Genomic DNA, 24730 nt, shown 5'->3' with positions numbered 1-24730 from the left:
GCGGATTTTCGACGCGGTAAAATTTTTAATCCGCATTCGCACCCGATAGTGTTGAATTTCGGTATAAACAAATATTGATTTGTCATCGGCGCGTGGAATGGAATACCGAGAAACTTCTGTTGAACGAACAATTCTTGCGTTGACCGTAAAAATTATGTTTTCAACACTTTCAACAAGCGGTAGATAGATTCCTGACACGGTTATCATGCTTTGCACGAAAAATTGAGAGATATATTTTCATTTATTTGTTTGTACTTGGCATTAGACATGGATAAAAATTCAAACATATTTTTATACAACTATTTAAAATATTGTTAAATAATTTAGACACTTGAAAAATTATTAGAACCGCGTATATAAAGAGTAGAAGTTCACTTTCAAAATTTTTAATTTAATACACAGACTTCGCTTAATTCACGGTGTAATTAGTTAATGATATTATTGATATTACTGATAATTTTAAGTGTAGAACATTTTTAAAAACAAAAGTTTAAATTGTTTATCCTACTCTTTGATATTTCTTTAATCTCTGATCAAAAAAAGAATTCTTTCACAAAGGGTAAATTGTTTTATGCTACTTTTCTATATTTCTTTAATAATCTTTAACCAAAAAATAGTTTTCTCACGTAAAGTTTAGTTGTATATTAGCAAATTATTAATATTCATTAAGATAATACAGTGAAAAAATTATAAATTGAATTTTCAACTAAACACACTTCATCAAGAATTCTGGGCAATAACTAGTTAAATCATTTCCGTGCTAACTATACGTCGAATTAGGTACCTTGTTCAACGAAACAGTCACGTTGTTTCGAAATGCAACGGTCAACCAAATAGTGCCTGCATTTGTACAACTGTACACTGAACTGAATAGTGATGTCCAATTAAAATTCGTATCCTCGCCAATTAACGTACATTTTTTCCGACAACGTAAACAGTTACCTTCCAATTGCGAATAACATTCGGTAGCCTTAATAAACCACGCAAGTACATTTCTATCAAAATACCAAATAGATACAACAACGCGATTTAAACAACTGCATTTCAACCATCACTTCTTTTATTTGCATATTTCTTGCAATTATTGTTCATTAATCACTCATTACTACATTTTCCAATTTTTTAAATAAATGTAAGCAACATTACAATTACGAACGTACAATAGATCCATCTATATTTCGTAACATATTATTTTAATTTTTAATATATATTCGACATTTTATTATTGATAATATATAATATATAAATCTAAATTTTATTAAATGCTGCGTTTTTAAATATGTTTTATGCAAAAAAAAAACAAAATTATTATCTCCTGTTTAACAATATATAATTAATAATAATTATTTAGTAAACTAATTTGCAAGAACATTTTTTTAAAAGATAACTGCAATTTTTAATCCATAGCGATCAAAGTTTGTTATGTATGCATACAGGGGCTACAGTAATTTGCGAATATACGCGCCGTATACACCACTTGATATTTACAACGGCAACAACGATAAATAAATGTAGTCGTTTACAGTTCCGTGTTTTTCAATCATGGTGCACGCTCCAGATTTATTTTAGTTGCTTATGGGTTCGAACAAATATGTACTTCAGCTATGATCGAAAACAACTTTAATTGGTTGTTTCTCTCTCTTTTTCTCTTTCTGTAACAATTTATATTATAAAAAAGAGATGTTGCCTAATTAAATAAAAATTTATTTTTGAGTGTGTACTATATTATATAACGTAAATATTTGTTTTATAACCAAAAAACATTTTATATATCTGCATTGCGAAAATATGTATCTTATGTTAAATCAATTAAATACATCGATTTTTCTGCACGTACCTACTTTCGTGCAATCTAAGTACTTGCTAGGCAAACACTTGTGTATCTTTCACGAGTCAATTTGTATGCATAATGGATTGTACAATCAGAAAGCTATGTTATACATCTCTTTTGTCTAATTTCTTTAAATGTAAAGTAAAAAAATCTTTGGGAAGAAAGTTTTCAATTTTCAAGATTTTATTAATGTTGATATTCTAAAGAAGTAAATTATTTAAAAAAATTATTTAATATAAATATTTGTAATTATTACAAACAAATTTAAAAAAGTTTATTTTTGCTCTATATTTCCGTAAAAGTATAAAAAAGTAAGTAAAATCCAAAAAAATCCGGCAACTATGACGTATGTAATTAAAAATTAATATGCCATATAATTGTTCTATTAGTTTATATAATTTCTGTGCCATTATGAATTTAGAGATATTATTTATTTATATGTATTATATATTTTTATAGAATAAATAATGTCACAAGAGCTAATTGAATTATATATATTTCGTGATCAACAATTCAAGAAAGTATTTTATTGTATGGTGACAGGTAAAAATACTTCTTGTAAATTCTTTGTCCCGTTTTCAAACTAACGACTAAAGCGTTGTGCTCCTTCATAGAAATCACAGCTGTAATGAACACTCCGCGATGCACAAAGCCTTGGGCTTTGTGCTACGAGAGGTTTGTGGCAATATACCCTTTGGTGCATTTAAAAGCCCTTTCTTCTGTTGTTGTGATCATACCTGCATCCCGCTGATAAGATTATAAACTGAGCCTTTGAAATTACGATAGAGAACGAATAAAGTGCGTTTGAAACGGTCCTTTGCAAGCAAGGAAACGAAACAGCTCGCAGTTTACTACGCCCTAAACGATTTCAGCTGCAAAATCACATATAAGCACGAATAGAAGACGTTTACAGACTTGGCAATATTAATTTAATTTGCTATTTCATTGTTATATTGTACACAGTAAAAAATCGTGCGTCCATATATGTAGAATTTTTCTTGTGTTACCACATTTTGATTATTACTTCAATGTAAAATCAACATATAACTGATATGTTATTATTTTTGTAACATTTTGATGTGTTAGATTCATGTCACCTTTCTAACTTAACAATTGCGTATGTCAATTGAAAATGGAATATTATTTTGAGTCGTTTTAACATTTGTTTCAATTAATCTATATATATCAAAGTTAATTTAACATCTAAGAATTTTTTCATTCACATTATACGAACAAAAATGTTTTATTAACGATTTTCTTACGAGTTACTGCAACTACTCTTCTATGTACTCTACTTATTTTATATGTTAGTTTTAAATCACCCTTAAAGTCAAAATAACAAATATAAATGTAAAGTATTGTGTCAATTATTTAACATTACTAGTTCGTTAATAAGTAACACAAGACGAATGAGTTACTTTAACTTAAAATTTAGAGTGGATTTCCTGGGACATGTAAAAAATGTTAAAATTAACACTTTCTTTTTTACTGTGTATAAATTTTCTATTAGAGAACTCACACATACAAATCAAACATTGAATAAAAGTGAATTAAATGAAACATCGATACAATATCCGTTTTAAGCAATATACTTTGCAAATGATGAAATTTTATAAGTTACAAAGAAAAGAAAGGGATTAATGCCACTGATTCTCTAGAAATGATTTTCAAAGACAATAAAATAGATTCTGATGAAAATTAGATTTTCCGTGAAACGATGAGTGATAGCTAATTTTTCTCTTTCATGAATGAAATAGAAAATCCTCCGTCATAACCGCCGAGAGCAGCGTTTCTCTTTTCTCTCGCCAAACTATCTAAAAAGAGCGAATTTTAACCGTGACATAAGCCTATTAGCTTGGCAAGATTTATCCTCGGCAGTACGCGCGCCCACGCGATTTCACGCATTTAAAGCGGTTTTATAAAGGTTGTGAGCGTTCTTCCGAAGTTCATCTATTATAGGGCACGTTTCTCGTTAGAAATTACAACAAACTTCACATGAAAGAAACTGCGCTCCAACGTCTGCTATATTTTATCTGTATAATAGTTTCGCTTCCAATATCATTTTCTCGTGAATACGTCTCAAGAACTTCACGAAATAAAGCTAGAATTAAAATTATATCTTCGTTGAAAGATGTAATTCTATGATAAGAGTAAGATCTATGTAATTTTAGATTTTTTTCATACTTTTAGATTTGCACACAGAATTTCGACAAGATTAAATAATACTACCTGCAGACTTAATAATATTAAAAAAACATTGAACATTTCAAAGAAGCTTGACATTAACAATTCATGCAAAAATATCGTTACAGAAAATATAAAATAAATCTACAAAATTAGGGAAATCTACGATTCAAATAAATTATTTATTCGCTTAAGAGATTTGAGTCTTATCTTTAATCTTCAGATTCACAAATGTTTTTAATGAATAAAAAGCAATTTTTACTTTGCAAATGAGAAAAACATTTAGATATCAGAAAATGTGTGTGTAGGTGCTTTTGTAAATTGAGTTGGTAACTAAAATTGCAATGTTCAACATATTGCTTGTTTTGCAGGACATAGTTTTACGTATTTCTCTTTCGGCATTATGCATGAGCAATAATTATTCGTGTAGTGCGAGCACGTCGAAGTATACGGTGTATTTTCAGCATTGCGATGGAATAAAGTTCCTTTGTTAAAATAAAATTTGATCAATCTTTTTACGATCTCTCATTTTCACGACTAATTCACATTCACGATTATCGTTAGCAGCTGAAAAAGATTCAATAACTCGACTTTAATCAACAGGATTAATAGTCATCCTGCAAAGTATAATAGACTCGTCATCTATCAGAAAGAGAATGGCAATTAAATCGTCGTTGAAGGCACGATTACGCGGAACGTAAGTTGCGCTGCAAAGTAGGTACAACAATGCAAAGCATCTCCATTTGTGAAGCTAAATACTTACCAAGTGAAACGGAAATCGTACATTTACATATAACAACCATCAGGAAATCAAATAATGCCATTTAATTGGCATCTCTGAAGAAAATACCCGTAAAAGCCTCAAAAGTAATGCCATTTAATTATTCCCGATGCCCGTATTTCTGAATAATGAGATTTATAAAGTTATTGACAAGACAACTTGTTTTAGCAAAATTAACAATTGTATAATATTAGAACATATACGCTAAAATAATACAAATAATATTAAAGACTTGGAATTATAAATGTTGAGATACTCTTGTGAGTATATGCGGATAATTTGACATAATAATTTGACTGCGTTTTCTGCGAGCGTTTTCTAAATGTATTGTCTTGTCGGAGTACAGCGCTTTAATATTATTTTGCTTCTAGTTCTGTTGGACCTATAGAGATAAGAGTAACAAGAAATGCGCGAAATTAAGAGGAAAACTTTGTGCCGTCGCAATGCTGAAAATTCCCCGTATTCCCTGACGTTCTCACATTGTACGAATAGTAATAGCGCATGCATAATGTCGCGCAAGAAAAATACGTAAAACTACGTTCTGCAAAACAAGCAATATATATTAGACATTGTTTCAGTTACCAACTCAATTTACAAAAGCAGCTACAAACACACAAATAGTTTTTCTGATTTCTGAATGCCTTTCTCTCTTTTCAGAGGACAAATCAATTATAATTCATTACAAACATTTGTTATTTGAAGATTACAGATAAGACTCAAATTCTTTAAACTTTATTTAAATGAAAGTAGCATAATTAACGCTCTGACATAACATTGATGTTTTTTCTTATAAAAAAACTACCTGTTATTATCACAAATATAAAAGACTTTTTACTTTAATCAATAAATTTCTTAATGATCGAGGCGAATTTATTGAATATAACAATATATAGACATCAAAAGAAAATTAATAAATTTTACGTATATATATGACATTTGATAAATGAATGGTGATGGGATATTATACAATACATGTTTTGATCACATATGCAAATGTGTTTTTGTACAATAATTAACTCGCAATCATTCGAACGAATTGTTAAATACTTATATGAAGATTCTTGTCTAACGATTTAGTTGCAGATTTAGAGAATTCATCAATTCATTTAATTCAAGTTTAAGTCATTTAATTTTATCAGTTATTAATAAAGAATGGAATAATAAAGAGAAGTGTATAATAAACACTATATATAAAATTTTCAGTAATCACAATATATGATAATCAATAATTAAAGAATATATGAAATGACATTTCAAAACTCTCTATAAAACAGATTTATATTGGATATTAGGTTTTCAGTAATTATACCATTATTCTCTACTTAATAATGTACAGAATATAATTAACAAACATTCAAAATCTGAAAAATGATATATGCTGCAAAACATACCGAAATCTATTTATTAAAATTTTTAATTTAATGTACAGAATATAATTAACAAACATTCAAAATCTGAAAAATGATATATGCTGCAAAACATATCGAAATCTATTTATTAAAATTTTTAATATAATGAGAAAGAGAGAGAGAGAGAGAGAGAGAGAGAGAGAGATTAATATAAATCTTTATTTAAATCTACGCTCATTTTATGTTAGAAAAGATGTGATTTTTTAAACAGAATAAAAGGTAAAGATGTTACTTTATGGCAAATATATTTCCTCACAACGTCACTGATCAGACGTGATTTTTATTTGGGGAACAGATATGAGAGAATTAGGTTTCTTCATTTAAGATTTTACAGAGCCATCTAAAAGAGTAAGCACCTATCTGCGATTACCTCACTCACTCGTGAGAAAAATTCGAGACGTTATTTCGACTGACTATCTCCGGAAAGGGCTAAGGCATCTTATGCGGGTGCATTACGCTTGTGAGTGCATCGTCGATCTCGCAAAGTCAGTGTGCCGGAATAAGCCACTCTTTTTTTTTTTTTAGAACCGCGCGCGAATGTATCGTTTTCTGTGCTCGAAAGGCCGCGCTTCTGGCTGTCCCAGCTGAAGTCACTTAATACGGGGGGATTAGGTGTCGTGTTCCGTCGGTTCTAACCGTATAATATAGGCTTGCAGACTAGTGGAGCATCTGCTCCCGAGCCACGGGCCCTCGACTTCGGTCCCTCCGAGAGACTCGAGGTCTCGACTTCTCGAGACAGGAGAGGCCGCTAGGGAGAGGACTGAGTGGAGATTGGAAACACCAAGAGAATGAACGAAGGAGAGAGAGAAAGAGAGGATTATTCTGCGCGGGCGCTTAAACGGGTTGCGAATGTGTGCGAGTATCGGCCACGACGAAAATAGACACAGGAATGACATTGTGGTGGGTTAATTCAATACGTACCGCTATAGCTAACGCGATTCAGTTGTCAAGAAATCAATTGTCAAGAGTTTTTAAATAAGTATTCAATAGTACTTGGTATTAAAATGTCATATCCATGCACGTTCGAAAGTACTGAATTAAACCTTGACCTGTCCGGATAACATAAATTGTCAAAAACGTCGCATATGTGATTTCTGAATTTTTATTTTACTTAGAAAACATGCAGGCAAACGCCATAAATTATATTAAATTTAAGAAAATAATATAAAGTTAACGCAATAATCCAATGTAAATTTTAGATAAATTTAAAGCTATAACTATATTTAATTATATTTAATCTGAATTTCGCAAACGCTTTTAAACTTTTGTATTATTATTTGAACGAATAAATTCATTCGTTGCAAAGATATCGGTGTTCAATTAAATTAGAAACTCATAAATGCAAATAATTAATATCAATAATTTCTCATGGGATATTAATAGTAATTTAATGCTCAATTAAGAATTTAATTTCGTGTTTATTAGTTAAATAGATATCGAAGCTTAATGAATTAAACAGATGGCTGCACATTTTTTAGAAAAGATTTAATATGCTTTTTCTTAAAATACATAGTTTTGATGCTTTTTCTGAGTAAGCTGCTGTAAGCTGCTCTTGTTTTATTGACAATTACAAGAGTTCAAGAGTTTCGACTTGATTTAATTTAAGTGAACAAATATTACATTGAAGATCATGACTTCCGAAACTTTTGCTTACGAAGAATTTGATCCTATCGTCGATAGGTGCTCTCAAAATTTGTTCGCGTGTTTGTGGTAGCTGCTTGTTTCGAATTTGAATTGGACCCTTGTATACGCGTATCGCTGTATCAAGAGATTGCAAACTCTTGCGCGACCTGTATTGCGGACGGTTGTCGGAGGATGCGGGACCCGGTATACGTTGTTAGAAACAGTTGCTGCACGGTGTGGATTGAGTTCTTGAAAACACTCTGCGGTATTGTCTTGTTGCGAGTACGCGGTTTCCGCACAAAGACACTTGGCAGCTCACGTCGTTGCACGATGGAACGAACGTGAAATTTGTTATCGTTTCGTGTGATTGCGAGAAATTCGCATATCATTAACGCAACAGTTGGTGAAATAGCGGAATGAATTGCTCTTAGAAGTCCTTACGACATCTGCTTGTAACAACGTAAAAGAATAACAATTAGGGAAGAGAAGGCAGGTAAAAAAGTAAAAGAAGCAGCGCAACATGCGAACTAGATGGAACTGAGCAAAATAATTTTCAGAGATGAGACGCGCGCATTTCCGACACATTTTGTGTAATTTGTGTAAGATTGGTGTAATTATATTGTGAGCCAAGATTAATTTACATGTGTGTGTGTGTGTGTGTGTGTGTGTGTGTGTGTGGTAGCCGAAAGAATATTATTTAAATATACTCTGAAAGTCGAATGCATATATTTTCCTACCTTTATTTATTCTCGTAAAAAATTAATGTTTGCTCATTTTTTACAAAAAAGTGATATAAGCTTTTACGCAATAATGTATTTTGTTATCTCTTTTTTTATTCAAACATTGCAAATGTTTCAAAGAAATAATTACATTATCCTATTTTTAATTAACTGTGTGTCAGGTTAATTACGCTTGAATTATTATAGCGTTTAATTAAAAATTTTGAATAATTTGCACACCACTAATTGCATTTTGACTCTTATCACTATTTTTCATTTGTTATTACTGTAATTATCATTCAAATTATCAATCAACAAAATTTTCGATTATATGATAGCTTATATTACATTTGATTCGCTGATATTAAAATTTTTTATCTACTAACATTTTTCGTATGTCTTATCCAGCAGAAGATAACAGTCAAATATAAAGTCTCCGTGTCTTATTTCGCATGATATTGGAGCACAGAGGTAATAGTGCGTCCAATATTGCCGTTCGCGTTACAACCGCCCTACATCATAAAGACAGTTATGTTCGCACATTTCTTTTTTCGGTACGGCCGTCGGAGCGGTTTCAAACTTAAACGAGCCGCGGCTGACCTCACATCCGGTTCTCTTGGGGCGTGAATAGAATCAAATGGAACGGAGGGTTACTAAATGACAATGGTCAACTCGTACGCGCCGGTTCTTATTTCCGGTACACGCGGACATTGTTCATCGCATCCTGCGCAGTATATGACAACTAAAGGAGCGTTGCCCGTCATATTTATCGCACAGTTCGATCACTTTGAACAACGACATTTTCTTAAAGCATATTTAATCGAAATACGACTTTTATCGTACCAAATAATTTAATTTTAATTAAAATTTTTCTAATTTAGATTTTCACGACCCGCATTTACTTCACATGTTTTACTCTCAATCAAATCGTTTTATTTCAATCGAATTTCGAAAAGAATAAAATGACAAATAAAAAATGTTAACATTTGCTTTTTATAATTATTCACATTATACATTATAGATGTAATACCTCTTCTGTTATATAATAAATATAAAATAGAAAATGCTAATATATATAACTTTAATATCATTTCTACAAACAACTGTCTTAAACAATGCTAATTTTATTTTATATTCTATTCTCTTTCAATTTCAATTGAAATATAAGCAAGACAAAATATTAATAATAAGCTTATAAAATGTGGAAACATTATCATTCATATTGTTCAATTTGCACTGTTATACACGCGGCTTTATCTTTATCTTTAGAATTACGTTGTTTCCTCTTTTCCGGAGTATTATCATAATTCTGAAATTGTAAGCCGCTTCGTGCAATGCGGATTTTATACAAATGATAACAATAGTGCTACCGTAATTGAATATAAAGCGCAAGATTAAGATAGTCGCATTTCGAAAAGATATATGAGATCATATTAGATTCCACGAGAGCCGCCCGCTATTTATATCATATTACGTGTAGTAGCATTAAAATAAAATTTATGTAATCGTGATAAGAAAAATTTTTTTAAATACAATTAAGAAGATAATATTATCTATTTTAAATAAAATAAATCAACATTCCATTTTTGCGATCGAGTGACAGGTTAAAAAATAAGTTACATAGATATGTATTGTAATATTATACATTAATATGTTGCTGTTTAATTCGTCGAAAAAAAACTTTTTCAACTACATTCTTCTACATTCTTCAAATTACAACAAATGCAACATCAAAATAAATTTTATTTTGAATTTTATCAATTAATATTTTCCTAATGTCTCTCTTTAAATTTCTTAACTTTAAAGCTGGATTGTTCCATTTTTTGATAAACTTCAGCTTATTCTCTAATTCTCTTACTCTTATGCTCTTACTCTTTTGTTTATTCGTTAGATAAATTACCACGTAGTTTATCCAAAATGGAACAATCGGCCCTTAAATGAAGTAAGTATTATTGATTTTAAATTTTATTAATTAATATTTTTCTAATATATCTCTTTTTCAAGAATTAAAAATGTTCTTGTTGTGAAGCACTCGATACATTTCACAACAAGCTATGTTAGGAAGTGACTGTATGAAATGCACGTTATGGTCATGTATAGGCAGTGTTCGATCGAAAATAAAATTAAGGTTAATTTGCTACGTTGCTTCCGATACGTAACACGGGTCATGAGCTTTTGTGCGAGGCACGTTAATGACGTTATACGAGGGCTTTCTCACGTTGTGGCCGACATGCGTGTAATTGCACACGAATATAATATAAATGTCGTCATAGAGTCAGAGGATGTGCGAGTAAATTGTCCACGCGTAATGAATTTACGGCTCCGGCTGTTCAAATTCCAAATGCAATAATTGAAAATGCATCCAAAATCACTAGAACCGCTTAAACACAGGCATTAGCCATCATGGCCTCATTATCGTTACGTTAATTCATCTGTTTCAATGAATTCACATACACATATTTGTCAACGCAAAATGTTACAAATAGCGTAGCTTATAGTCTACCTATTATTCATCAAAAGATTTCCAGATATTAGACAAACTTTCCTCATAATACATATTAACAGATATATTAATTGAAATAGTAATTATATAATAATAATAAATTCATATTTATAATTATATAATATTTAAGTAATAAAATAAGTTTCTTTCCTCATAATACATATTAACAGATATATTAATTGAAATAGTAATTATATAATAATAATAAATTCATATTTATAATTATATAATATTTAAGTAATAAATAAAGTTAATTAAACGTAACATATTCTTGTGATACATTATGCATGGCACATTTTAAATAATCTGTTTCTTAAATAAAAAAATGCGAAAATTTTTTAATTAAATGACATCTTAATATTATTAATTTTTTATTCTTCTTCTATCAGCATCTTCTTCATAAAAACTTTACAGTATTTTATTTTTCGAGCGTTATAGTTTTTATGTTCATTTATCATATTTCATTTTGCTTGACTAACAATTTTCTCTGTAATCTGTTTTCAGTTGGCATCGACACTGATGCTCTAGTAAAGGTACCTGGCGTACTGAGAGAAAGAGAGAGAGACAGAGAAGATAGAGAGTGGGAGAGCAGTACAAACAGAGCAGGATGTTGCGTGCACAAGTCATCGTCTTCCTACTGGCAATTACTTCCGTCATCTATGCCAAGGTAGCCGTGTTGCCGCACGATGTCTACCCCGGTTACGAGGTGACGCAATTCCGGCGCGACGCAAGTCGCGCTTCCAATTTCCGTCTTCTGGAGACCGGTTTCTCCAAGTACTTCACTGTGCTGGGTAACGGCCTGGTGATGACGACGTCGGACCTGACGCCGCTGGTGGATCGCTCCGTGAACCTGATTGTTCTGGAGGAACTGGCCAACGGCACGCAGACCCACGACCTTCACCTCTATGTCATCAATCGCCGAAACATGCTGACCTTCTCGCATGACCGTCTGGGTGAGGGTGAAGTACCGGAGAATTCACCGGTTGGAACGAGGATAGATGGGTTTCCAGTTCTGCGGGCACGCGGCAGTTTTCCGGTTCACTATAAGATCCTGCCGGATAACAATGGCGAACGTCCCTTTGCTCTGCGAAAGACCGAATCCAACGACACCGGCTTCAATCTCACCCTGAAGAACCAGATGCAGGGCGTCAGAGTGGTCACCGCGAAACCTCTAGATCGCGAGATTCACGGTATCTATACCGTCGTGATACACGCATCGGATGGTCATTTCCTCAGCACTTCGAAGATCAGTGGTATCGTTCACGTGCTAGATCAGAACGACAATAGTCCTATCTTCGAACGCGAGCTGTATATTTTCGAGATCAGACCGACGAATTTGGACACCTTGCGCAAAGGTAACGTGGCGCAACCCGGTTGGAAAAGGTTCTCCACTGTGGGCAAAGTCACGGCCAAGGACGCCGACGGGGACAAGGTCGCGTACAAGTTGGTCACGCCTAGTAGCCTACTGATCGTCGTACCACAGACCGGCGAATTGTTGCTGACCGGCGAGCCGGAAGTCAATCCGGAGCAGGATAGGGAATGCGAGTTGATCGTTGAAGCGCACGACCTACACACACCGAGCCGCAGCACTGAGAAACCGGCCAAGGTTATCGTGAGGTTCCTCACCTCAGAATCAGATGATCCACCGGAAGTGCATCGTATAGAAAAGAGAAGGGTCACTAGAGCAGTGCGACCGACAAAGAAAGTCGACTTCACAGAGGCGGATGGAAATATCGAGGGCAAGATCGCATTTTATCTAGAGAAGGAAAATGAGAAGGAGACCTATAAGATAAGAGACGAGAACAAGTGGGTCACCGTGGGCGCCAATGGTTCTGTGATGGTCAAACAGAAATGGGACTACGAAGAGTTGGGCCCAGAGAAGACCATTGACTTTTGGGTTACTATAACGAACACAGGTACAGGTACTATCACAAAGAATTTTTCAAATTTTATCTAAATCCTCCGATCTTGATGTCAATTTTTAGCGAACAAATGTTGCTGTATACATTTTAATTAATTTGATTTTATCGTTATGGAGAAGATACATTTTCTGGAAAATATTTATTTTGCATAATTTCGCTTTTGATATTTTAATCAATTTGATTTTATCGTTATGGAGAAGATACATTTTCTGGAAAATACTTATTTTGCATAATTTCGCTTTTGATATTTTATATTATATAATTTATAGTATTTAAATACAAATATCTTTTTATAATCTTTATATTGTTTAATTAATTTTTGCTTCGGTATTTTCTGCATGTATAGAACCGTGCGTGCGATATCCACCCGGTGTCCCGTGCCCATATTATGATGGTAAAATTTTATTTCGATAATTAATGCATAACAATAGTCTCAACTCTGGCACATTTCATGGCCCATTCTTATACACACGCTTTTCTTTTCATGCTCTGTCATTGGGACTCTATTTAGGGTGTGGTATCTCTCGTTTTATGTAATTTCGAGCATGCACAAAAAGAACGATTTTGCTGAATCTAAAAACTTAGCTAGATATAGATCTGAAAATAATTTTGTGTTGGACACGAAAATAATTATACGAAACGCTTAAACACTTGACGAAATTGCTGCAAAAAGTTTTAATATTCTAGCAACGAATTTGAGCGTTCTACATAATTTGGATAGTCCAAACAAAATTATTTTCAAATGTGTGTCTAGCTAAATTTTTAAATTTTTATTTCAGCAAAATAATTCTTTTTGTGTTGATAAGAATATTTTAGCAAGATAAAAAATATTATATTTTGCAGAAATTTGCGAGATTAAATAAATATATGGCAATAAATATTTAAGGATATACCTTCTACGTTTTCTTTTTATTCATTTCTAATATTCACATTTTATTGTCGTGTATTAATTACTTGGAAAATATAAAATGTGTGTATATAATTATAATATACAAATAATAAGGAATTTATATATTTTATCTACATATTATGAATTAAATTATGTAATCGCAAATTGTTACCAAATATTTATTGCCATATCTGTCTGCTGGATCTCAGGAAAAATATTTTTTGCAAGTATATATTACTAATAATAATTGTAGCTCTTCTCTTTTCTTGCATCATCGGTTTCCAAAGGATTTCAATGTAAGTATCAATCTCTGTATATATATTTCACCTACTTTATAATATATTAAACACATAAGTCAAACATTACTGTATCTTATATTGCTTTCAAATTGCACTTTCATGTCTCTCAAAAGACTTTTATAGAAGCGCACTCTTATTGCTCACGCTTTGAGTAGCACTTTAGATATTACAAAATAAATTTCTGTTTATCACTCAGCACTGCTACGAACGCTATTTGTGTATGAAAAACTGGGAATATATACAATATATATTTGTATAAAAAAGAAAGAGGAATATTGTTGAATTCTAATTGAATCTCTCATTTTGAAAGAAAATAACTACGTACAGGCAATATACTATGTAATTAAATTTCTTCCAAACAACATATTTCCTTACAAAATCTAATTTAGTATCTCTCACGTAAAGCATAATAAAAAAAATATAACACGATTTACTTTCGTTGTGTGGTTAAATACAGATTCGCATTGAGGTCATTAATCTTCAGAGTGTTCCATTAAAAAATAAGCACTGAAACAGAGTTGCAATAAAGATTAAAATTTCGCAACACGCAAGTGGCGTACCAGCAACGCTGCTCTACATTGTTAATGCATTCGCGTGGCTGTTACGTGTACGCGATAATCGATGTGACGTTATAGATACCGACAATCAGCGCGTCATCATCAACATGAAGGATGTGAATGACGAGCCTCCGTATTTCATTAATCGGCCACTACCGATGCAAACGGTCGTCCAGCTGAACGCACCGCCGAACACTCACGTGTTCACCCTTCAAGCCAGGGATCCTGACACCGACCACAACATCCATTACTTCATCGTACGAGATCGAAGTACGTAATGCCACGAGTAATCGAGATTCGATATTTCGAACATTAACTTGTACGTTCAGCGTGTCGCTGGTAATATATATAATAAAGAGCGAGCTTAATCTCGATAAAAAGAAATAAAACGCACGTGGAATACGTAAATTTTCTAGGAACTCGATAATCCATTTAAATTAATATTTAAGCAATACTGACGTAAATTATTTTTGAGTTTATGCTACACTTGAAAAACTGGATGGAAAAGGGAAATCATTTCCAATATCCATATCGTACGTACATACATTGAAACAAAATTTAATAAATCTTTGCTTTAACGATTGATGATTTCACGAAAGAAAAGTTTAATATGAAGATATGTAATTAAAAACATTTTATATGAAATATTCATTCCAGTTTCATATCTACGTCCGTATTTTATACTGTTTATGTCTTATGGATACATGTATTAATTTTAGATTTGTAAATGTAATAATTATAAAGCTCATTTCTCATAATAATCGAGTTCTATCAATTAACTTTTGTAAAAATATTAAATTACATATCACCAAAAAATAATTAATAGAAAGAGTGTTTCCTCAATTACTCTTATAACTTAAGAGTAATTGATAACAAACATCATTATGCATATTTATTATTATACATATAAATTATGTATTCCACGTACATTTCATTATCTTATTGCAGAGAAAAATTAATTTTCATATCGGCAAAAAATATATAAAAGCTTGCTCTTGATAAATGCTACATTACTAATAACCAATTAAAAAGAGTAATTGTCTCGTTTGTATAAGTAAAACATTAATTGAGAATTTGGTGCTAAATTTTTCATTAAATGGGAGAATATCCAATTGTCGATTGAACGTTTCATTAATTATAAGAGAAATATATGTCGAATTTAACAAACGCCACATATAGAACGATGGCGGTACGGCCTAATTATTAATCTACATGCATTGCATCGGCGTAAAATTGTGCATTGTTTTCATTGAAAATGCACCAGATGATTGCAACGTCGACCTAGTATCACATTCTGCAATTTATAAGATTATATAGTAATGACGCCATTACACCGAGTGCTTTCTCTGCTTAAATGCTTCGATATCATGAACAATTTTTATTTCGCGGCATGAATATGAAGTATAAATCCATTCTGTGTTATTAATGCACGCTCAGTAATTAATGAAGTGACGAACTTAAATATGATGACATTTAAAATTGACTGTTTTTTTCATTTGCTTTTCTGCAAATGCCCAACTTTAGATTTATGTATGGATTTGCTTACTATTTTAATCGAAATTTAATTTAATTTGAATTCTAATTCTAAATAAATGAAAACTAGAAATCATAATATAATTACAATGCAATTTAATTCTAATCCTAATAAATGAAAACTAGAAATCGTAATATAATTAGAATGCAATCAATATTGGTACATTACAAGATTTTCATTGGCGTAACTAACGGAGATGATGTATCCTAACTGATTCCTTTAATTAATTAATTAATTAATCACATTGCACGCAGCTGGCGGTCGCTTTGAGGTCGACGAGAGATCAGGAGTAGTACGTACTCGAGGTACCGATCTCTTCCAGCTGGATATGGAGTATGTCCTTTACGTGAAAGCTGAGGATCAGAACGGCCGTATCGACGAGAGGCGTTTCCAGTCGACTCCTGAGGAGAGACTATCGATCGTCGGTGGAAAACGCGCACCGCAGTTCTATATGACGGCGTACGAGGCCGAGATACCGGAAAACCAGAAGAAAGACTCCGAGTTAGTTCGCAAGTCTATTTCAAGAACGAATTAATTCTTTCTGTTCGTATTTATTAAAAGAGCGGCCTATATTTTTTTTTCAAGATAATGTATAGAAAGAATAATTTTACTAAAGTATCTAAAAATTCAGTTAGATACAAATTCGAAAATAACTTTGTTGAATCATCAAAATAATTATACACTTAGGTAAGTGTTGATGACAATGCTGCAAAAAGTTTTAATATTCTAGCAGCCAATTTAGACATCCTGTATAATTGTTTTGATGATTCAAATAAAATTATTTTCTGATCTCTCTTTATATAGCTAAATTTTTAGATATTTCAGTAAAACAATTCTTTTCGTTTTGTTTCTATCGTAAATTCTTGTAAATTATATAGCCGATATAGCGCATTTCGAGAAAGCTATTTTTTTGTAATAGTGCTTTCTGTTTATAAAAATATAATTTTTATTTATCCTCCGGATAGTTTATATTTATCCTCCGGAGCTGAGTATTGAGAGAGAATCAATTCAATTATATTTTTTATACTACATCTACAAATTCGAATTAGTATTATTAAAATAAACTTACAATTAGTATTCACTTACACATTTCCTTTTTTATACAAATTATGCGCTGAAAAAAATGTTTCGTATAAATAACTATAATTTTTTTATATAAAATTATAATTATTCATACACATTTCTTTCAGTGTCATTTTGGTTCCTTGGAATTAATTAATGCCTTTTAGTCAACATAAATTAAATGAATTTCACAGACCCATAGCGTCAGCAACTATGATGTTATAGATTTTGACGTCAGCTCTAGAGGAATAAAAATGTTACAAGAAATATAAACTATTTAATCTTTCTTTCCAAAATTAGCTGTTTACAGAATATAAATAAATTTCTGTTTTGTTTGCTATTTTTATGATTATTTTTCCATGTCCAGTTTGCCATAACATTGTTTATTTGCTCTCAATGACATTATTTGTGTAAGATTGCTTGCATGAATATCGTAACTATTTAACTTTAGCCCACTTTATTATCGAAACTGTTTGTCTTCGGGTTAGTTGACTTTTCGAAGTTAGATCTAAATTCGACCGAGTTGCGTGACAAATAATAATCAAGACTTCTCAAACTTTTTTTTCCATATCATAACTCTGCTTTTTCTAATCTATCAAGCTCGCGGGGGATATGAATGTCACATGTTCAAACTTTTCAGTATAATATCGGTGAAAGCCAAGTCGTTCGCCGATCGAGAGATACGCTACACACTGAAAGCACAAGGTCAAGGGGCAGCGGGTACATTCAACATCGGCCCGACTTCTGGAATTGTAAAACTTGCGAAAGAACTAGATTTTGAGGATCTACGGCAGCCCCACATTTATTCTCTGATAGTGACGGCCACGGAGGACTCCGGCGGTTTCTCAACATCAGTCGAGGTAACTAAATTTATGTTTCTCTCGAACTTTGTTGTGTTTTCACGAAGAATAACAATCCTTTCCCTCGGAAAAATATAGCACACGCCAAAATCTACATATAAACATGATATACAATCATTTCTCTTTACTTGTTGATTATTTTGAACTAAATGTCGAATTAACGATTCACTGTTATAATCATATCTTACGATTTTTTATTCGATTTTCAGCTAACAATTCGGGTATCGGATGTAAATGATAATGCCCCTAAGTTTGAATTGCCGGATTATCAAGCTCACAACGTCGATGAGGATATTCCGTTGGGCACGAATATACTGAAAGTTAAAGCAACTGACGCCGATTCAGGAGCAAACGCGGAAATAGAATATTTAGTATCAGACGATCACTTCAGTGTGGATTCAAATGGTATTATTGTCAATAATAAACAGCTCGATGCAGACAACAATAATGCCTATTACGAATTCATCGTTACTGCTAAAGATAAAGGTAAGTCACTTGAAAGAATAAATATGCTTGGATTATAGCGTAACTCTAATTATAAAAAAATATACGTTTTGGCTTAACAGTAAAAATAAGTACCAACGTTTCTTACTCGCTAAACGAACCAAGGGAATAAATTACTATTAAAAAAGTGGTGAGAGAGAGACAGAGAAAGAAAAAAAATATTTTGACATAAAAGACATAATTATTGAAAAATTAAAAAATTTTAAAATCTTATCTTTTACACACAAAATACAATATTAATCTAAAAAATAGAAACGGTCCATAATGAACGGCACTTTTAAGTGTTAATCACCCATTTTTGTTTCTTTTTCGTTCGCGATTAATCGAATCTAATGTATACACAGTGTAACTTGTTATTTTTATTGTATTTCATTGGATCACATCCGTGGATGATCATTAAAATTCTTCGATATCTCTCAGCCTCGCTTTAAGAAATTCAAATATCGTGAAATCGTTGCTCGTGTTATCCGGCGATTTGGACACGTAGAAAGTAGAAATCGACCTTTATAGCGTTCCGTCAGCAAGCCGAGGATCAGCCTGAGCGGCTAAATCTCACGGATTTGGTTTTCAAACGAGCTTCAAATTCTCGTCTCGCGTCGCACGGGCGTGAGATAAAGCTCACATCTGTAGACGCGAATTCGCGTTATTTGCATATATACAGTGAGAATGCGGGGTGGTTTACAAACAAGTCGTGGCTTAATTGGAAATAAAGCGGCCGAATTGGCACGAATAACACGTGCGCTTTTATTTATTGCGCATCCATGAATGTATTTCATATCGGAAAATTTGACGTCGCAGTAAATATTTCTTGATATGCGTATCACATCCTGAATTCAATTATTTAAGTTACTATGCTGCGATCGTATCATTTAAATCAATACATCGTTATGTTCGCGATTTGCATCGTTTTAAATACATTAAAAATTTATGTATATTTCTTGATAAAGCCTAATCTATAATATGTGTGCTTTGTGTCCTGATTTTGTTTTTAATTATTTTTTATACTTCTTGCTTATTTACTTTTTCTTCTGTTTCTTTATTTTCTGAGATAAAAGTTGACAAACTTTGGAAGAGACAAGAAACACGTGACAAGAAACACGATTCTTCTAAAGAAAGAAAATCATAAAAAAAAAAAGAAAAAAGCAAGAGAAAGTAAGAAAAGAGCACATTGTAGATTAGGCTTTACACTTATGTTTTCTGCAAACGTCGTACTATTGTTAATCAGGAACTTAGTTCCGCCAGAGATCCAAATGTTTAATAAATAATTAAACGACCGTGCTTTTCAGGCGAACCATCAAAGACTGGCACGGCGACAGTGCGGATATACACAAAGAATAAAAACGATGAAGAGCCAAAGTTCTCCCAGCAGGTTTACACGCCTAACGTCGACGAGAACGCCGGACCGAATACTCTGGTCACCACCGTGGTAGCTTCTGACAAAGACGGCGATAACGTGAGGTTCCGATTTGTCGGCGGGAACACCACGTCGGGGCAATTCGTAATTGAAGAGATCACGGGTGTGATTCGTCTTCACGGGAAAGAGATCTCTTTGGATCGGGACAAATACGAGCTAAACGTCACTGCCTTGGACGACGGCGCGTGTTGTCCAAATGGCGATAAAACCATTCACACTAGCACCGCGGTTGTCGTTGTCTTTATAACTGACGTGAACGATAATAAACCGGTCTTCAAGGACTGCGGGATGTATTATCCGAAGGTGGAGGAAGGTGCACCAAATGGTAGCACAGTTATCAAGGTACAGGCGACTGACGAGGATAAGGGTGTCAACGGACAAGTCAAGTATTCGATCGTGCAACAGCCTAATCAGAAGGGCACAAAGTTTACCGTTGATGAAGAAACTGGCCAGGTTTTGACTAATAAGGTACAATTAATGATTGTCTTTTTAATATTGTTTTTTACTCATGAAATTTTAATAAATATCTCTATTTAATATTACATTTTTCGATACTTTATTTTTCTATTGATTCTACGTTTTAATTTTGATTATTGCACTTCATTTTAATATAGTTACGCAAAACGTACAAGTTTAATTCCGAGTTTTACATTTGACCTGAAGTAACGTTTGATAAAGCCATAAAATTGCGTTGACTATATCAGAATGTATCAGTTTTAAAAAGATAATACGAATGCAATTCGCGTTGGAGAGTGCATTTAGTATTCTGAACACATTAAAAAACATCTAACAATCGTTAACTCTAGCTCTACTTTTCCATCTTTTGTACGTATCGTAGACCGAACGATAAGCATGCAAAGCACTTAATTCTAATTGCTGTTCGTGCCGCGAATCCATAAAGATTTCTAACAAACAGATATTGCAATAATATATCTATTTGTAAGTCATTTTTATACATTTCTATTACTTTTCGCTTTTTATGCCTATTTCATTATTTACATTTTTATTAAATATTTATAAAAATTTAGATATACATACACAAATCTGAAAATAATTTTATTGGAAAATTAAAACAATTATATAGGAAACTCATGATAATTAATACTGCAAAAACGGTTTAGCAACCAGCAAGCGCAACCATTCTTTCTATCAAAAATAATAGAGAATATATACTTATATACATTCTGTTAATTATATTAAGTGTGAACAGGAAATTCTGGAATATAAAGTTTGTGCTCCTCTAAAAATGTAATAAAACTTGATCAGTTGTTGATTTAATCATATAGTTTACTATTATTTCCTATAACAGCAATTTTTTCTATATAATTTCTGTTCTATCGCGACAATTTTTAAAATTTTATATTGCAAACTGTTCGTAGATATTGTAAATATTAAGATTTCGTTATGTATTTGCATTTAGTGACAAACACGACTGTTCTAGGTGTTTGATCGCGAAGGCGACGATGGAAAATTTGTATCCGTCACCGTTAAGGCGACGGATCAGGGTGAACCTTCGTTGGAAGGTGTTTGCTCATTTACCGTCGAAATAACGGACGTGAACGACAACCCGCCGTTGTTTGACCGACAGGTGGGTACACTTTACCTTAAGGCAAGCATTTAGGAAGCCATACGGGTTAGAAACGCTGCAGCAGATGTCCGGAAGTAAGACTGAGCGTGACGAAGCCACCATCAGTGCGTTATGCATCGATGCATGTAACTCAAGAATATTCGCGAAGTAACTTTGGACTAGTTTTATCGCGTTTACTCGATCAAAGTACATACATTCTGCCCTACATCAATTTAATATACGTACAGAGAATTTGTATAGTAAACGGAGAACAAGTCCATAATTTGTTAAGTCCACAACACGAAGCCATATCTAAAGTGGATCTCGTAAATTATGGACTCGGCTCATTTCTATTTCAAACACGCTCGTTACGTGAACATTTGAGAAGAATTTGAGTTACCTGCCATATTTTTTTAGTCAATAAAATTCCGCTATATCAAATAAAAAGAAATGCTTCGTGAGAAACAACTATTGTTTAATTTTCCGAAGCTAACGTAAAAATCTATATAACACAGTTACTGATGGATCTGAAAGACCCACTTAATTTACATTATTTGAAAGGTATTATTAAAAAAAATTTCACGGAAATTAATAAAATATCATAAAATTCGTATAAAAAGAAATATATTTAAATAGGGGTAATTCAAATTTGCAGATATAACACAAAGAAAATTGAATCGTTTAACATTTTGACAAAGAAATTTATAATTGAATACTAAGTATACTCTAATAAGAATAATTTAAGTTTGTAAATGTAGTCTAAAGAAAATTGAATTGTTTGACATTTCTGACAAAGATTTGTAATTAAGTGGGTTCAATAGATGTCTGCTCCAAAGGGTTAATTAATTTTGAAACTGAATATTTTATAATTTTCGATCTGAAGTAACTACGTATACCTTGTATTTGTATTTTATAAAACAGATGTAACTAAATATCTCACGATATCTCTAAAAATATCGAATTGACGTATCAAACATATTTTATCCTTCCGCAGAGGTATGTGGAAAACGTGAAGCAGGACGCGAGCATTGGAACAAACATATTAAGAGTGTCGGCATCCGACGAGGATGCTGACAACAACGGTGCAATCGTGTACTCGCTGAGCTCACCCAACAACGAGCAGAATCTGGAATACTTTGAGATCCAACCAGAGTCTGGTTGGATCGTATTAAAGAAACCCCTAGACGTGAGTATCCTCATTAAATCGCTGATCTACATATCGTCTCTCTTTAGCAGTATGGACAGCATCGTTTTCCTGGAACACACCCACTTTTTCGTGGGCGAGGCTTGCAATTTTTCTTTGCGGCTTGCCAGCTTCTTTTGCTCTCAGATACACTGGATACTACGGGAAACGAAAATCTCAGCAATATAAGCCATCCCGCGATGTTGACAACGCGCGCAATAATGTTTGGTGCTTTAACTAAATACATATAATATTATTCGCGACATTTTCAAGAATGATATCCTGCGGATTCTACTCGTCCCGAACAAGTGTCGCGTGTCCCAGGAATATGTAGGCTATATACGTAGTATATTATATCTATTTATATATACATATATACGTATATATATATATATGATCTCGTATAAATATAAAACTTGAGTGTACACCTTCTGCCGATATATTGTACGTTTGCGTTGACTTACGTTATATTTAACACGAATCCGTTTTGTTGCTGAGCGGATAAACTTGTATACTAATATACGTTTGGTCGGCAATTATTTCTCTCATCACTAATATGCAACGAAATGAGTTTCCTTTTTACGGCACATGTATAGAACTTTTTAATTCCCATTGATATGCACAATGTGTTCACTATGGTAAATACTTAGCTATGCCTGATTTCCTCAAACGCTTCATGTACCTGAATCGATCGACCGTTCGGGCTATTTTTGCAACAAAACACTCTCTCTCTGTCTCTCTCATTCTCTCTATTGAGAACATACTCGCGGCGCGAGTACCTTTTTAAATGATTCCAAAAGAAGCCTCTTGTCCAGTTTTTTCATTCACTTTTCATCGAAAATCGGTCGTCGAGTTACGTATGAGCGGTCGAAAAAAAAAAAAAAGAAAAAAAATAACGCGCGCGTACATACTTTTTCTTTTCCGTCCTTCTTTTTCTCTTCACTTCATTTCTTTTGTTCGCCGTTCGTTTTGCCCGCGTTTTCCAGTTTTATGCCGCGACGCCAATCATGATTTTCGATCAATTTGGCGAGTTGCAAAATGCCGACCCGTGTGATTTTGCAACAAAAAAAAAAAAAAGACGCGTGCGGATCGGCCCGTACGTGCGTGTGCACGGCCGATCGAACGTGAACGTGTGCACTTTTCATACTTTTCCCAAAAGTAGCCAAGAAAAGGATATATGTGATTTTTGTACGTGTTACGCGTTGTGGAGAAACGGGAAAAAAATGGAAAGGAAAAGATGCAAAACAATGATAAGAGACATGACAAAAGAGATGGAAACGTTCGGAGGAAACTAATGATCTTTAATTAATCAACTAACATTATTAATTGTGAATGTTTTTCAAAAGGGAAGTGATGTTTTTTGAACTTCCAGGAGCAGGTGGGAACAACATTTTTTGAGCCCCACGTACGGTGTACTTCAACCTCTACGCATTTTGTGGTGCATCAGACATAAACAATTTTTGACAATGCTTGCATATTTTATATGAATGTGTTTTTGATTCCTTTACAGGAACGGATCTCGCTCTCGCTCCTACATCCATCCTCGCCCTTTCTCTCTCTCTCTCTCACTCTTTCATATTATCTTTATCTTTATCTTATGTCTATCTTTAATTTCTAAATTTCATTATCTTTCTTTCCTTTTTGTACAAAAAATATTTTTCAGTATGTTGCATTTTGTTGTAATGTCGATAATTACTTTTCCTGAATATTTTGCCTGCTATGATTACTTTTATAAGTTTGATAAGTTTTTCTATCTATCTATTTTAATTAATTTGTATGTTAAACGAAGCCTGCGTTCCTTGTTTAATTACTATTTCTTTTAGTTCATAACATAATAATTAATATTTCATATCTTTCTTTACGTTTCACTCTTCCTACTTCTTTTCTCT

At 32.9% G+C, this 24730-nt stretch overlaps 1 protein-coding gene across 2 annotated transcripts in view; it reads left to right on the top strand.

The window, feature by feature from the left end:
- LOC108764599 (neural-cadherin) overlaps positions 1-24730 on the top strand; it is a 60538-nt gene that overhangs the window by 29897 nt on the left and 5911 nt on the right. The window contains exons 2-11 of one of the 2 annotated variants that reach the window (XM_018512909.1): positions 11555-12972; positions 14149-14157; positions 14796-14987; positions 16506-16752; positions 17954-18173; positions 18383-18659; positions 19964-20559; positions 21533-21679; positions 22653-22844; positions 24214-24383. In XM_018512909.1, the coding sequence (XP_018368411.1) occupies positions 11658-12972; positions 14149-14157; positions 14796-14987; positions 16506-16752; positions 17954-18173; positions 18383-18659; positions 19964-20559; positions 21533-21679; positions 22653-22844; positions 24214-24294 (3276 nt within the window). In that variant the 5' untranslated portion in view covers positions 11555-11657 and the 3' untranslated portion in view covers positions 24295-24383. Of the gene's footprint in view, positions 1-11554; positions 12973-14148; positions 14158-14795; positions 14988-16505; positions 16753-17953; positions 18174-18382; positions 18660-19963; positions 20560-21532; positions 21680-22652; positions 22845-24213; positions 24384-24730 lie in introns of those variants that run through there. The other variant, XM_018512908.1, reaches the window with a different exon arrangement.

The sequence above is a fragment of the Trachymyrmex cornetzi genome, unplaced genomic scaffold, assembly GCF_001594075.2.
Source record: "Trachymyrmex cornetzi isolate Tcor2-1 unplaced genomic scaffold, Tcor1.1 scaffold44, whole genome shotgun sequence".
Classification (NCBI taxonomy): Eukaryota; Metazoa; Arthropoda; class Insecta; order Hymenoptera; family Formicidae; genus Trachymyrmex; species Trachymyrmex cornetzi.
This window is presented reverse-complemented; position numbering and strand designations above follow the sequence as displayed.